Source organism: Zerene cesonia, chromosome Z (genome assembly GCF_012273895.1).
Source record: "Zerene cesonia ecotype Mississippi chromosome Z, Zerene_cesonia_1.1, whole genome shotgun sequence".
In the NCBI taxonomy this organism is placed as follows: Eukaryota; Metazoa; Arthropoda; class Insecta; order Lepidoptera; family Pieridae; genus Zerene; species Zerene cesonia.
In genome coordinates this window covers 10,982,316-10,997,922 of record NC_052122.1, presented here as the reverse complement: position 1 = coordinate 10,997,922, position 15,607 = coordinate 10,982,316, and the positions used below count along the sequence as shown (strand labels likewise).

General features: G+C 35.9%; 1 protein-coding gene across 4 annotated transcripts in view; it reads left to right on the top strand.

Annotated features, from left to right (window-relative positions):
* Nucleotides 1-15,304, top strand: part of LOC119835895 (ecotropic viral integration site 5 ortholog) — a 37,203-nt gene extending 21,899 nt beyond the window's left edge. For 3 of the 4 annotated variants that reach the window (XM_038360996.1, XM_038360995.1, XM_038360998.1), the window contains 13 exons: nt 236-468; nt 907-1,098; nt 1,362-1,526; nt 1,913-2,107; nt 2,865-3,023; nt 3,539-3,772; nt 4,263-4,481; nt 4,754-4,861; nt 5,037-5,228; nt 5,595-5,762; nt 6,125-6,220; nt 6,323-6,421; nt 10,407-15,304. In XM_038360996.1, the coding sequence (XP_038216924.1) occupies nt 236-468; nt 907-1,098; nt 1,362-1,526; nt 1,913-2,107; nt 2,865-3,023; nt 3,539-3,772; nt 4,263-4,481; nt 4,754-4,861; nt 5,037-5,228; nt 5,595-5,762; nt 6,125-6,220; nt 6,323-6,421; nt 10,407-10,556 (2,210 nt within the window). In that variant the 3' untranslated portion in view covers nt 10,557-15,304. Of the gene's footprint in view, nt 1-235; nt 469-906; nt 1,099-1,361; nt 1,527-1,912; nt 2,108-2,864; nt 3,024-3,538; nt 3,773-4,262; nt 4,482-4,753; nt 4,862-5,036; nt 5,229-5,594; nt 5,763-6,124; nt 6,221-6,322; nt 6,422-7,984; nt 8,035-10,406 lie in introns of all 4 variants that reach the window. The other variant, XM_038360997.1, reaches the window with a different exon arrangement.
* Nucleotides 15,305-15,607: the final 303 nt, after the last annotated feature.

Sequence of the window (15,607 nt, the reverse complement as noted above, 5' to 3'; positions counted from 1 at the left end):
TACTCAAACCTAGTACTAACTCTTCATCTTAATTTTTTCATGGATTCAAATTATTATAAAATGTTTAACATGGCTAGACTTTTAAGATGCACCATAAAAATTATATTTTATTTTCCCAAAGACTGCAATTTGCGGTTGCTTTAATTAGTCATTTCATCGACATAAATATGTTTGTTAAACGCCCTCGGAGTAGATTATAAACTGACATAAAAACATGTTGCTTCACACCCTAAAGCCACGAGTTCAAGCCACGAAGACTCAAGAGTTGGCAGCAATGGAGAGGAGGATCTTTGGGGTCTCTGGGGTCGGCTGGTCAGCAGCTGGGAGACGGAGTGGCGGAGGCGCAACCAGTTCGTGCGCGACCTCGTGAGGCAGGGGGTGCCTCATCATTTTAGAGGGATTGTGTGGCAGCTGCTTGCTGGAGTGGACTCATCCCCCGAGAAGAAGTTATACGCTTCATACATTAAGGTAATACACAATACATGAAGTAGATAATTTATTTCATTTTTGACAAGCCTTTCGTTTTTAGCAAAAATTTCAATTGTTAGTTATTAATAATTACCTGTGTTAGTAAAAGTTTGTACAATACTTAAAGCAAAAATTATCATACGCAGTCGGCGCTCATGCGATTTTTTAAATTTCCTTCGATTTCTTTTTTATGCTTTTATCAGACAATTTTTACAACCAAAAAAAGAATCTCTAAAAGCGATTCACAACACGCAAAAAATCTACGAATATACGAATTGAGTAGCCTCTACATTTCCTGAAAAATTTTTCTTTAGTCAGTTGAAAATGCGTTATTTTTCTCATCTTAAGCTTACACTAAATTGCTAACGCAATTTACATTAGCAGTGTCAGTAAAAGGCATAAAATAATCCTCCGAAATGATATATCATAATTAAACAGGCCAAATCAGCGTGTGAGAAGGTAATACGTCGCGACATCGCACGCACGTACCCGGAGCATGATTTCTTCAAAGAGAAGGATGGATTGGGACAGGAGTCGCTATTCAACGTGATGAAGGCGTATTCGCTGCACGACAGGGAAGTTGGGTACTGCCAAGGTTCGGGCTTTATTGTTGGACTGCTGTTGATGCAGGTAAATAATCCTTTGATATTTATAGGGAAGTTATTGGTCAAATTTTGTCAAGATGTCTTGTGGAGTGCGTATGTGTCATAACGTAACGTGTCATAGTTTACATTTAGGTGATAGAAAGTTGGATGAATTTAGAATATTATTATGTAATCTATATATTGTAAAGACATGCCATGCGTTAACGAGTTTAACTTCTAAATTGTCGCAAAAATTCAAGCACATGACACTGAATCTGGGTAATTGGCAATATATATGTTTCTATGCAGATGCCAGAGGAGGAGGCATTTGCAGTGTTGGTAAAGATCATGCAGCATCACAGGATGAGAGACATGTTCAAGCCGAGCATGGCGGAGCTGGGCCTCTGCATGTTCCAGCTCGAGAACTTGGTGCAGGAACTACTGCCGGACTTACATTTGCATTTTCAGTCGCAAGTATGGGTTCACCGCTTTGTAAAGTCGTTAATCGTTTATTCTTTAATAAAAATTCCCGTCCCCTATTACACTTCTTATGCAGCTTTGATGTTTTCCTCCTGATTTATAAAGGTTTCCATCAAATGTGGTCAGAATTTTAACCAAGATGCAAATTGGGAGTAAAACATCCACAGATGAATTTTTTTACGTCATAGCGGGCAACTGAGCCGGTGGTCCACCTGATGGTAAGCGGTAACGGATGATATTTTTGAACAAGAAACATATTAGGAGGAGAGCATCCACAGAATTAAGTCGAACCCCACCCATTACTGTAGTTAAAGCAACAAATTTTTAACAACGAAGCCTTGGTGGTGGATCTTAACGCTGTTAAAATTTCTCTCCCGCAGAGTTTCAGCACATCCATGTACGCCAGCAGCTGGTTCCTCACGCTGTTCACCACAACCCTCTCGCTGCCGCTCGCCTGCCGCGTGATGGACGTGTTCCTCTGCGAGGGTATCGAGATCGTGTTCAAGGTGGCGCTGGCCATGCTCACGCTGGGGAAGAACGATATGCTGTCCCTCGACATGGAGAACATACTAAAGGTAAGGAATTGGAGCAGGTGAAGGAGAAACTTGTTTCTTTCTTTCAGATCCATGCAGGTTTATTGTCGGGTTCTTCTGTCAGGATATCGTTGTAAGCACAAGGGGTAAGGATCAATTGCCGAGCGACAATTGATTGGAGAATATACTTTGTGGGCACCTCTTCTTTGATGTCCACTGCTTTGATATGCTGTTCATAATACAGCTTTCTATAATTTGAATTTTATAAAATGGATATTACTTTGACCATATTATTAAGTAGGATTGGTTCATTACTCTAAATACAAATTATTGTTGTCAGTTGATTGGTGATCCAGTTTCTGTGTTTGATATGAAAGTGTTCCATTATTTCGCTGTGTCCAAGTGTTGTGAACACATTCAAGCATTTCTTAACACTAATGGCCAATTATGAAAATAAATCCTATGTATTACATAATTAATTAATATCTATGACAGTAAATTGCAATTGTGTATCGACACTTCAGTCAATTCTACACGTTTAACTTATATTATCTGTGCTTATAGCTTATCAAACAAATCGTAATTATAAGATAGTAACCGATAATTGCTGTATCACTATTTCGTTGCGAATTGTATATTCCCATTACAATTTTCCATGTTGTAGTGTTATTTGATTATTTTGTAATTTAACAGTAAAGAAAATTTGTTAAGGTAATCAATGTCATATTTTAGAGTTGTTAATATATTCATAAAGTACATATTGCTTTAACAGAATAAAATATATGGTTTGTTTTAACAGTACATACAAAAGGAGCTGCCAGCAAAGGCAGAGGCTAATCAAGATGCATTCATGAACTTGGCGTATTCGATCAAAGTGCAACAGAAGAAGATGAAAAGATTAGAGAAAGAGTATACGGTGATAAAGACAAAGGAGCAAGGGGATATAGCTGTGTTGAGAGTGAGTTTCTGCATTATTTATCATGATATTTAGTGCATTAGCACTCAATTATAAAATGCCTAAAATCACAAGTTTTTAGTATGATAAGTAGTTATGAATCTTAATTTGGTCTTTTATACTCAGGTACTACAACTTATAATAGGTATTTAATGATCGAGTTAACTTTTAAATTAGTAAAGTATTAAAAAGTGTGACCAATAAACGGATACTAAAATTTTGTTGTTTCCCTGTGCAAATAATTTAACCTCTAATGTTATATACAATTGAATTTTTGAAACTGAAGGATAACATAAGGAAATATTTACAAATACATACTGTTTATTTAATATTGAAAGACACTTTTTAGTGTAACCTACCCGCTCGTTCTGACTTCGCTCATTCTAATTTTGACCAGTATAATTGTTTTCTAATGGTAAAATAATAACCCACACCAAATTTTGAGTCTATTAATCCACGCACCAAACGTGCCAATATTACATACAACGTATTAAGTAACCATTTCTCCGCTGCGACAGTGCCTCCGGCAAGAGAACCGGCTGCTGAAGCAGCGGGTGGAGCTGCTGGAGAAGGAGAGCTCAGCGCTCGCGGAGCGGCTGGTCCGCGGGCAGGTGGACCGCGCCGAGGGTGAGGAGGAGACGTTCGCGCTCGCGCGGGAGGTGCACGCGCTGCGGCGGGCCAACATGGACGCGCAGCATCGGCTCGCGGTCGCGCAGGACGAGATACGCTCGCTCGAGATGACCATCGCCGAGGTGAGTGACATCTGACGTCACAAGGCCACGCTGTCTGCTGATGGTAGACAGATCGGTCCTACTGCCACGACACAGATCTCTATCATCAGCAGCACAGGAGGCCGAGCTAACTGATCAGACCACGCTGTCTGCTGATGGCAAAGAGATGGTTCCTACTGTCGGACAAAGCTCTCTAACATCAGCCAACGTGAGGGGGGGAGGTTAGATCCAAATGATCTCAATAGGCTACGCCACTCACGCAAAACATACTGTTTCAAGCCGATCATTTGTGGGGGTAGATAGATTTAAAACATCAACAAAAATCACCCGTTCCTTAATATAATATCAAATTTGTGACAGTTTATGTCAAACCTTAAACCTTTGTTTATAAGTTCAAATTTGAATCGAACTGTTTATTAGATTAAATTAAGTGAAATTTACACGAAAAATCCAAAATAACTAATTTATTTTTCAAATGTTCTCTTCAAAATAAAATCCTCATTTCCGACAGAACAATTCCCGCCAATCGTCTCTCGAGGGCACAGAGGGTAACGACGCGAAGGGAGAGGAACTAGCACGTTGCCTACAAAGAGAGCTGGTGAGAGCTAGGCTGCACGCGGCTGAGAGAGAAGCGGCGGAGAGAGAGCTCTCCGCGAGAATATCGGAATTAGAAAATGAAAACAAGATGCTGAGAAAGCAGAGGGTGGATAATAATGTGGCGCACTTGCAGGTGAGGGAAACTTGTTTTGATTTCTTGAATATTTGGTTATATACCGATTTCAAATAAAGGAGGAGGTTCTCGAATTAACTGTTAATTTTTCTTTTGTTTCTTACTGCATAAATATTTACTAGTTGAAGAAATTTTGTGACTCTTTTTATTTGATACCTGTTGCTAGGTCTCATTTAAATTTAGTTCTGACAAATAGAAAGCATTTCAAGATTTGTTAAAATAATTGTATATGTATCAATGATGTGTTAAAATAAATAACTGTGAAAACGCAGGATGAACTAATTGCGGTGAAACTTCGCGAAGCGGAGGCCAATCTCTCGCTGAAGGATCTCAGGCAGCGCGTAACGGAATTGTCGGATTGCTGGCAGAAGCATTTACAAGTATGTTTAACATTTTTTCATTTGTCCTCAAACTAACCTAACTATAATTTTCAACCACCATAAAAAAAAAAGTTTATGATATCTATACCTTTTTTTTCTGTTATCTCTGTGGAATGATTTTGGTGAAACTTTCCTATCCCTTTATATTAAAATGTATAATGTACGAATTAATTAGGAGCATCGTCAAGAAGCGCCGTCAGCGCCTGTCCAATCCAACATGGTGTCTGACATCATGGCGACACCCAAAAAGTTGCTTAGGGCCTGGGAGGGGAGGACCAACGAGATGCAGAAGCTGGAAGAGGAGCTCATGTCCACCAGGATTCGGGAGGTGGAGGCGTTGACTGAGCTGAAGGAGCTGAGGCTTAAGGTGAGCTGGCGTAAGGGATTTAGCTTATCATAGAAGTTGAGAGGGGTAGGGGGATTAAAAGGGGTTAGGATTGTTGTAGAGACATAACACGCTTCATGGAATTCTGACGGTCTATAACCAACAATAAACAACAAGAATAACAATAAAGTATATTACCATTATACTATTATGTAGATATACAAGTACATATTAAAAAAGGAAACATCTATTGTTTCTTTTTTTGATACATGATACATTTTTTTGATACATGAGTAGGTACTTCACGTTTAATAGGTATTCATCAGTACGTACTCAAATATGCCATAATTTCATGTTTAAAATAATTTTTTAAATTGCATTTATCTAATGTTCCAACTATCGCCCAAGGAAATGGAGCTGCGCACGCAGGTGCAGGTGTCGACGAACCAGCTGCGGCGGCAGGACGAGGAGCTGCGCGAGTTGCGCGAGGCGCTCGACGGCGCGCTGCAGCGGGAGCGCGCGCTGCAGACGCGTCAGCGCGAGTACCAGCACAAGTTCAGCGACCTCGAGAGCAAGGTGACCTTCTGGAGTGTTCTCGAATGTTCTAGAACGTTCTCGAACGTTCTAGAACGCTCTTGAACAGTGGGTACACAAGTGTGCCCGCTTTCGGCGCTCGTAATGTTCTCGAATGTTTTTGAACGTTATAGAACATTGGAGAGTGTGGCCGCTTTCGGTGCTCGGAATGTTCTCGAACTTTCTCGAACGTTATAGAACAGTGGTACGCGAGATTGTGCCCGCTTTTGACGCTCGGATTGTTCTAGAACGTTCTAGAACATTGGTGGTGGATTTTTACCGAGCCGCAACAGTGTGTGAATGTTAAACCAACTTCAAAATAAAAGAATGTAAAAAATAAAATATAATTTTCCAATAATTCACAGGCTAAGTACGAGTCGATGCAAGCTAATATAAGGAACATGGAAGATGCACAGAGGATAGCCGAATTGGAGAATGAAGTGTCCGAGTATAAACTGAAGGTAAATGTGCCTTAATAACAATCACTCTTTAGTTTGAATGGATTCTCTGGTCAATTAATTAATTATATCGGGTAAGAAACACTTGAACAATTTACATTTCAGAATGAAGTAATGGCGACTGAAGGTGAACTGAGGAGTAATATAGATGACTCGGATCGAGTGCGCGAGTTGCAGGAGCAAGTCGCCGAATTAAAGGCTGAGGTGAATATTGCAATGCATAATGAAATGCCTTAATATGATCTCTTTTTCTCAAAATACCCTCGAAAATAGTTTTTGAAATACCCCCTCATTAGTTTTTTAAATTTTAATATACGTAACGATTGAATGGTATTTTGAAATGTTTCTTAATTTAAATGTTAAAGTACAAAAACGTACCACGTTTATTAAATAGTTGTTTTTCTATAAAATAATCCTTAAATTCTCGTAAATAATTGTTATATATAATATATTTCATCAATTGACCAAGCCGACTAACAATCACTAACATTGACGCTTTGCTTCGTGCTACATTGAGTTATAATTTCTATATCTACATCTATTTCATTTTGAAAAATAATTAAAAGAAATATTAATTAAATACAGTTTATATTTGGAATCATCAAAAATTTTATAAACATGTATTAATGGCAGAGATACATTAATTATATATAGAACTTACTGTTTAAAACTAAAAAAAGTCAAATCAATCTGTCAATTTCATATGGAAATATAACTCGATCTAGTGCAATTAAAAACATGCTTTACTAAAAACCATGTTTTCATAAATATTGTAATGTTGCGCTGCGTATAAACTGAAAAGGAATTTTAAGGAATCCTTTAAAGGAATCTCATGTTTAGTATTTTTAATGATTCAATTACGTCAGCGCATCATTATATGCACAGCGTCACTAATGGGCCTACCACATGGCTTTTAACATCGAATAGTGGCCCAGAATTCTCAAATGAAATGTTTGTAAATATTTTTAAAAACTGTGTTACTTGTGTTCGTCTAAATTTATTGTGTTTTCCGTTGAAAAACGTTTGTACACTGCTCCTAGTCTTAAATTGCCTTAAAGTAACGTTTTCCTTTTGTTTCGACTATTTCGATCATCAAAGCAAATGTAATGGTGTTCCGTTACAACTAACAGGACGGGGGGGTTATATAAAGGTACATGTGCTCTTTAATGAACGGGAATGAATAAACCACTATCGAGTCCATGGTAGGAAAAGTGAGCAAAGAATACTACCGGCAGGACCATCATTATCGCCATATTAATAATTACTACACCTTTGTTTTTAAATTTATATAAGATCTTTCCAAAAGACACAAGAAAGATTAAAAACCTAATTGAAGTTTAATAGCCAAAGCTAGAGAGAATCCCAGTCTAGGGTAACCACAATCAACAAAATCGTTGTAGGCAAACCCAGTAACATTCTGAAGATGTTTTGTTGTATTGGACCCACAAAGTGTTCAATGATTTTTAAGCCCATGGGCAATACACGTACGTGGGTTGACATTAAGCCAGGCCACATTAAGCGATCTCACTAATCACTATGGGCAATATTGTACTTTCAAACTGAATTTAAAAAGTCGTTGGGTTTTGTAGAGCAAAATTATAATTAGACATCATCTTGAACATATTAAAAAATGAGCTCAAATGGATCTTAAATCTTCTGCAATTGACAATACCTTCCTCTCCCGTAAGAGCAATCTAGACTAAGGAGCAGTGTACACCGAAGTACCGGTCGATGTACATTGGCTTAACGTGAACATTCACTGCACAGTTCCCAACACCGATCACCACGCCGGACTCCGAGCCCTGGAAATGGCTCGAGTAAGTGGACTTAGCTTGTGTGTGTATATAGTGTAGACTAGATGCGATCCGATTTCATTTACAATTTGGTACAGTGCTCGCTGACACCGCAGCTTTGTATGGGAGAAGTTTTATGCATAAATTTGTTGAGTGAAATTTCAAAATGCGTCCTGCATCATTTTGTTGACAAATTTTTTAGCCAATTGTTTTGCAAAATACTTGTATATTTTGTAATTGATATTGTAGGCTAGTATGACGATTAGTAGATTCGGCTCGAACGCCATTGAGAGCTCAACTAGATTTCTAAGTAACCAACCCAAATCGAATTCAGAACCTCGTAGTTTTTAAAGCCGGTTGAAAATTCGTGGCATTCATTGTACAACGTATGTCAATTTTCGATGTAAACTTAAAACAGGGCTTAAATTACAAACTTTATAAATACAATATGTATACAATATATAAAATGCATAATGCTAAATTAAATTTAGTCCTAAACGTAGTTACTGGGCACTAGCCCAGTTAGAGTTTTACTCATGCTCGAATGCACTGTAAATCATACGAACTATATAAAATTTTCAAATAAAACCTTTAGCGTAGTTCCATTATTTTTATATTCTCCCTTTAGTTTCAAATTTATAGCAATTCAGTATAATATATTAGGCACAGTTGAGAAAGTTATCGTATGGCTTATGCAACTTCGAGCGTGCATGATAGTGTGGCCGTATCGTATAGATGTACTATGCGATTTATCTAAGAATAGGATTGATGCTGCGCCATTTTGTGATGTCACAGGTACTAATTGCAACGAATTAATTAACTAAATTAAGTATTTCTTAATTTAGTTAATTGGATTTTAACTACGTTCGACTGTCAGCTGTATATTTACAGGACTCGATGAAGATTTTACTTTTCTCTTCTTACTTACATTTAAAAATATATGCTCATATATAAGACCAAACTTTGAAAGCATTGTACGTTATCAAAATGCACGACTAAATATCGCACAGATTTTTTTAATATTTAATAAGTAATACCAGCATGCATTTATATTTCCTTGCTAAATCCTCCCTAAAACTACTTACTTAATAGCGCTTTCTTGTTTTTGTACGCTTCATGTGGTTTAATTTTGGCTCATGTTTTTACAATTGCGTGTTATTTTCGTCCTATGTTATATATATGCTATAATAACACATACTTGTGAGTTGGGTAAATGACAATCCGTATATATTTGTCCTCTCTATGTGGGTCTTATGGTCCCTGAGTTTGCAAGGGATTAGATGACCAATTCCTTCCGCACCACTATCTTAAACATTGGTTTGGATAAGAGTATTATTAATAGTAACCGATAGCTGCAAATCCTTCATCGGTCGTGGTGGTAGTTCACCGAGTACGCAATAAAATCTTGGTTGTCAAATTTAATTTAACTCATCGTCTTGAAGAAATTATAAAGCATCCACCATAGGAGCTGCTGCTGACGATAACCATGATTATCCTAACCAATCCTGATATTCTAACCATTGTAAAAGTGATCAGCCCGGAAGAAATTTTGTATTTCAAACATACACACATACTTACACGCTTTTTGGTCAAACGGTGGCTGCTATATTAGCAAATAAGAAAAAAAACTCATAAGTATTAAATTTGTTGATATCACACCTGTTGGTTATTTTATGGTTAAAACTTAAAACACAGTATGAATGATATATAATTTTTTTCCAAATTTAAAATCAAGATTCCAAGACCCAATGAATGGTACACCTAAAAATAAATACAAACCATAAAGTTAATTTATGTTACATAATATGTCATTTTTTCTATGTCGTGTCTAGTTGTACGTTATTTTACAATATATTTGCATCCTCCCAAATTTTTATTGATCGATTTAATCATTTCTTACCATTCTTTTATCATGGTTATGTTATGTACGAAAGTAATCTAATGTCCCAGTCACATTAACATTTAACAAATATTTTAGAGCATATACTTATTATTAAAACCATACTACTTTTTTAGTCTACAAGTAAACGTTTATATAGTAAGTGTTTGTAGTAGTTTTGTTTGCGATGTGTCCAGTAGTTAGTAATGATATCTTGTATTTATTTTGTCCCCGTTCTAAACATATAAATAATGAGTAGATTGTAGCGTTTTACTTGTATCAAACTATATAATCCTTAATACATAAAAGTATTCAAAAGTTTATCTGTTGTATAGTTTTGATAAGCTAGTTTAAGCCTAGATGGTGTTGAATAATGTTTATTAAATATATACCTATAAAAATCTTCAGAGAAGTCTTTTAATTGTCTAATTTCCAGTTAGTTCCGAGCTAATAAAACGCGTTTTATTGTGCGAGTCCACCTTCACGTAGCTAACGTACATATTCAATGCATTTGCAGGTCATGAGGCTAGAAGCGTGGAAAGCGCGCGCACTCGGTCTCACGCTCACGAGGAGCGAATCGCTCGAAGAGGACCTTGAGGAGGACGACAAACTGAAACTAGTACTGAGGAGGGAGTCCTCCGCCTCCCTGGACTTTAAGAAGACGTAGCATTGTGTTTATGTATACTCGTTTCTTCGTTTCCTTATAGACGGAAGGAGATATGATTCTATAACTTATGTTTGTTAACGTGTAGGCCTTTACTAACGGCGGCAGATTACTGTTTAATGTTTAAAGTGTGCTGATAAGACTTCGTATAACTGCACATAGAATCGTATCTTCCCTTTTTGTTGTATTTTTTGTGTCTAGCCGTATGTCATGTCTAGTAGATAGTACATATTATGGGTGGAACTTGATTCCAGGTCGATTTCCCGAACGTTACTCGATTCAACGATTAATAGTTGAGTAAGGTTCAAGACTCGGCTAAAAGAGAAATCGTTTTAATACTTGACCTTATTAATACAATAATATTTCAGACGGCTTCAGTCTTTTAAAGTAAGGAGAGAATAAGACAATCTTCTTTCATTTTCAACTCATACAAACGAATGTGTATGTAAATAAATCTTATTTATTATCCGATAATTTATTTGTGATAGTCCCTTCATCTTTTTTAGCGTTTTCATTAAACATTCCGCAGCTAGTTCCACCCATTTAATGTCAAATATGTATGTAATTATAGTTACAATTACACATAAGTAACTGAAAGTATTCGATCATGATTCATTCGTGTGGTTTTGACATTCACAATAAGACACGAGGTCGCGCTTCATTACAAAAGTTAATAATTTTATCACGTGTTTATTACGTCTAATTAACAACCGGGGCTTTCTCCTTAACTTTGTCCCTTTCGCACAGGATTTACAACAACGACATACCGAGTGTACGCCTTTTGACATTGCATACAATAATTATTATTCCATAGAAACTAAATTAGACGGTTAGGTATAGATTTTGTATCACGCCTCTAGAGGTTTTGTAGGGAATTTTTTAACTACTGTATATTGGAATAGTCAATTGTTTGGTATATTGTAGGTGGCCGCGGCGAACTGTGTTACAGGATGTTATGCGAAAAGCTATTTTATACTTTATCAAATGACCTAGTTATTAAACATTCTTGATATATTGTTTCCATATCTTGTTTCCCCTTGCTCATCGATGTTTTGTTTCTTTCACTCTAAAGTAATGTACCGGTGGAAGTGCGAGACAAAATATTTATGACGTCATTATGTATATTGAAAGTTAAAGTTATGAATGAAATAAAAAGAATTTTATTATTATGATTTATATTGATTGCAGGATTAGAACGCCGCGGCCGGTATTGATAAATATCTAAATATGCGTAGTAGTTCGTTAGTTCACTAGGATTTATCTCTCGCAAGAGCGTCTCGATGCCAATCAAATAGATAGGGTTCAACGAATTTACGTATTTAGTATTTTGCGTTTCCTAGCCTTCATGCGGCCTATACCGAACCAACGGCTGCCGGCGGATGGCACTCGATGTAAATCCCGCGCATTCGATACATGTCACGTTTCATTATCGATATAAATTGTTTACGTGACATATGCGCAGGAGTTGCGTTGGCTCGGTGCACGCGGCGTTGTTAAAGTGCAATTAAGCTTCAAATACGGCTGACGTAACCGATAAATATAATTAGAATAAACAGGTTTTGAACCTTCATCGTCTACTAAACATACTCTTTCATTGAACCTTGTGATCACTATATGCCAAACTATATAACCCTTGATCTCAAATACATTAATTTTCAGTTAAATGTTCTGAGAGTATTTTTTCAATTTCACTTAATCATATAATATAATTAACATACATTCCATTTTATTATTAATTAGGCTTACGCTTGTTACTGGAGCAATAATTTTTATAAGGAGCTTAATATCACCTCTAAAGACAGACTTCCATGGCACTAAATGTATGTAAGCATATAACGCGCGAATAAATGAACGAGTCATAATTGGCACAAGTGCGAGCGAGATCACGTATATCAAGCCGCGTGGGTGCAAGCGAGAGACAACAGGCGGAAATTATGGTGCCTTCATTTATTGGCACGGGCTATAAGTGAGAAAAAGAAACGTCAATTCGGGGTACCGGCACACAATCTCAATAAGGCTTTTTGATATTTATTCAATGTATTACACGTACTTAGTTAAATAGGCTTTAGATTAGAGTACGAATGCGCGCGTGGAGTATTCAGGGAATTTATGATATTTTAATGTGTGTCTGCATTGTTTTATGCTTACGGACTTTCAACTCTATTTATATTGGAGAACAGTAGTTTATTCCAGCGACAAAAGGGTAATTAGTTTGTTCATGAGCTTAATATGCGGGAATTGAGTGACGAGCAGCGCTCTCTCCAGCAAAACTCAGTTTTAGCTCACCTGTTTTGCTTTGAACACGGGTGGCAATTATTTTGTTAGTATTTAATATTATTTAAAAAGAAAAATTTTAAATGTATATTTTTATACCGTCCGCAGCGTATTGGTTTTACAGTAGTTACCCGTAAATATTGGCTAAGGAATTTTTTCCTAACATTTCATCAATGGACTATAGTAAAAAATATTAAATTTCATTACCGTATCTATGCACTATGTTTAGCGCGAATTTTTTAATCGTTTAAGTTCTTTTTATTTGCTTTTCTATGTAACCTGCTCGCCCTGACTCCGCCTGGGCAGACTTTTTTTTATTTATTTTTTGTTTTTAAACTTTTTTATTCAAGCGGAGACATCCAATAAATGTATGGAGTTATAAGTGGCGTAGCTTACACGAATTTTTGCTTTATAAATAATAACAGATAAGAATTTTCTCTCAGTAAATTTATAATATATATGTTCTGTATGCATACATTTCGATCGTTTAACGGTTTGTTAGATATAATTGCAAATAAATTTTAATATAACGTTAATTTTGTTTATATCATTTTATGATTCTTTAAAGAAATCGAGCAGCTATAAAATATTTAATTTATGCAATGATGAAAGTTATAGTAATATATCCGATGTATTATTTGATAATAAATACTATATTCTATATATTTTTTTTTTGTTATTTTAATGTATTTATTCTTTATGTTATTTTATTGCATGGCACGCCTCGTAATTATAATTATTCAATACAAGAGTTTACTATATAGGCTAATTACAGATCATGATCCGCTAGTGTGTTTGTACATAGATTAAGTTTTATTGATTTCATATTTTAACGATATATTTGTAATGATTTTTAATATATTATTGCTCAGCATACGAGTTAGTTGGTTATCCACCAGCGTGCAATAGCGAAACCGTTGTTTTTTATTTTATTATTCATATTAAAGGAGGTCAAACGCTGTTTCAGATTATTATTTAATATTTAACGAATTTTATATGGAATGTTAAGTCGGGCTATAAATAATGTTACAGCCGACGCGAATTATCTATTAAATTTAAAAACTGACTAGTTTCTCGCTAAACAAAGTTTACAAATTTGATGATCACATACTTTTAGACCCCTCACAAATTTTGATACAGGACGCCCAGTCACGCTGCGCCCTTGATTTTTAAGGAAAGTGGGACTGAATAAAGCCAATGGAAATCATTTTGAATTAGCTTCATATAAACAAAATAAATAAAGTATTACATTACAGTTGGTATTTTATACAATAAAAATTCATTATATAACAATATTTATAGCCAGACTAAGTAGGTAGATGAGGTTTTTTGTACGAAATGCGGTCTTTTCACTGCTGACATGGATTTATCGACTTAAGCGTAAGGTCATTGTTTTATTTCTAAATAGCTTCTTTACTTTGCTCAAATCCATGTTATCCAGGAGGATTTCTTGTGAATTTATAATAGATAATGTGCACTCTGAATGTAAGAATATATCACATTTTAGTTTTAATCACTTTCCATGTACGCCAGGCAGTGTAGTATTTCGTCTCCGTATAGTGTGTTTGTAGTAGTTATAGTAGAGTAGCCCATATGTTCTACTTTCGAAAACAAAAAAAGAACCAGTTCACTATGAATTGCGAAATTTTAGTTCGCGAAATTTCGATCACAACAATGTTCTACCGGGCGTGGACCATTTTCTCTCTGACCATTTTCTTTGTGTGATATGAAACGGCGTAATATCTGGTACCTCATACTTGTACGCTAAGGAGTTGGTCCAGAAAATCGCAATCCCAGGAATCGACTCCAATGCGGGTGGCTGGTGTCACCGTACGGTTCAGGAATTGGGAATTTTGATATTACTTTATGATAATCTAGATACTATAATATATTATCGAATTAAGTGCACTTTGAGATCGCTCATTCGTCGTTCGATGGACACGGGTTATATTCGTATCGTGTTCGTAGTTAAGCAGCTGCAATAGATAATGACGATAGATGAAAATTTTGTAGTAGGTGTATACAGGCTGGAATTTCTATAGCCACCTGAAGGGAAAGTACTCTATGTTGTAGATTAATGGATTTGAGAGAGAGAGAGACTTCATTAAAATTGACCCTAACGATCGATGTAATGATAAAAATGAATAAAAGTACAGGTGTGAATTTTAGCCGCTTCGACGTGGCGTTACAGGAATGCTAAGAGAATTTCTGGAAACGCGTAAACGCAGTTTACTTTCATTAAAAAAACCTTTTCTATGAGTTAAATTTTCTATCTACAGTAATAAAGGGTTCTTTACGTTCAGGTGCTGTGGCAATGTTCCATTCTGTATACTGTTTCGAGTAATATGTATTGCAGAATCCGCAATCTTAAGTTTTATACATCGGGTTTCCGGCATATTTTTAGACCCCCCATAATGTCACGTATTTTCGTATTATGTATTTATAATAGATCCAAACTGTATTGAATTGTATTTTAAGGAAATAAAGCAATTGTTTAAACATTTTGCATTTATTTTTTGTATACTTCCCCCTCGAGAATAATATGTTCTTTCTCGATTATTGGTGTTTGAAGGCATAATATAAAGAGGATAGATTATCATATTTTATTTCTACACCTAAAATATTAAATGGAAGAGCGCAACCTCCTCACACAAGCACTTTTTTTTGCTTACAAGGAGTGTTCCAATCACAAATAGTTTAAGACAATCATTTAAAGAATGAAATAAATAATTAGAAATTTTGGATAGATTTTAAAGAAATCGTGATAAATTTTTGGTTCT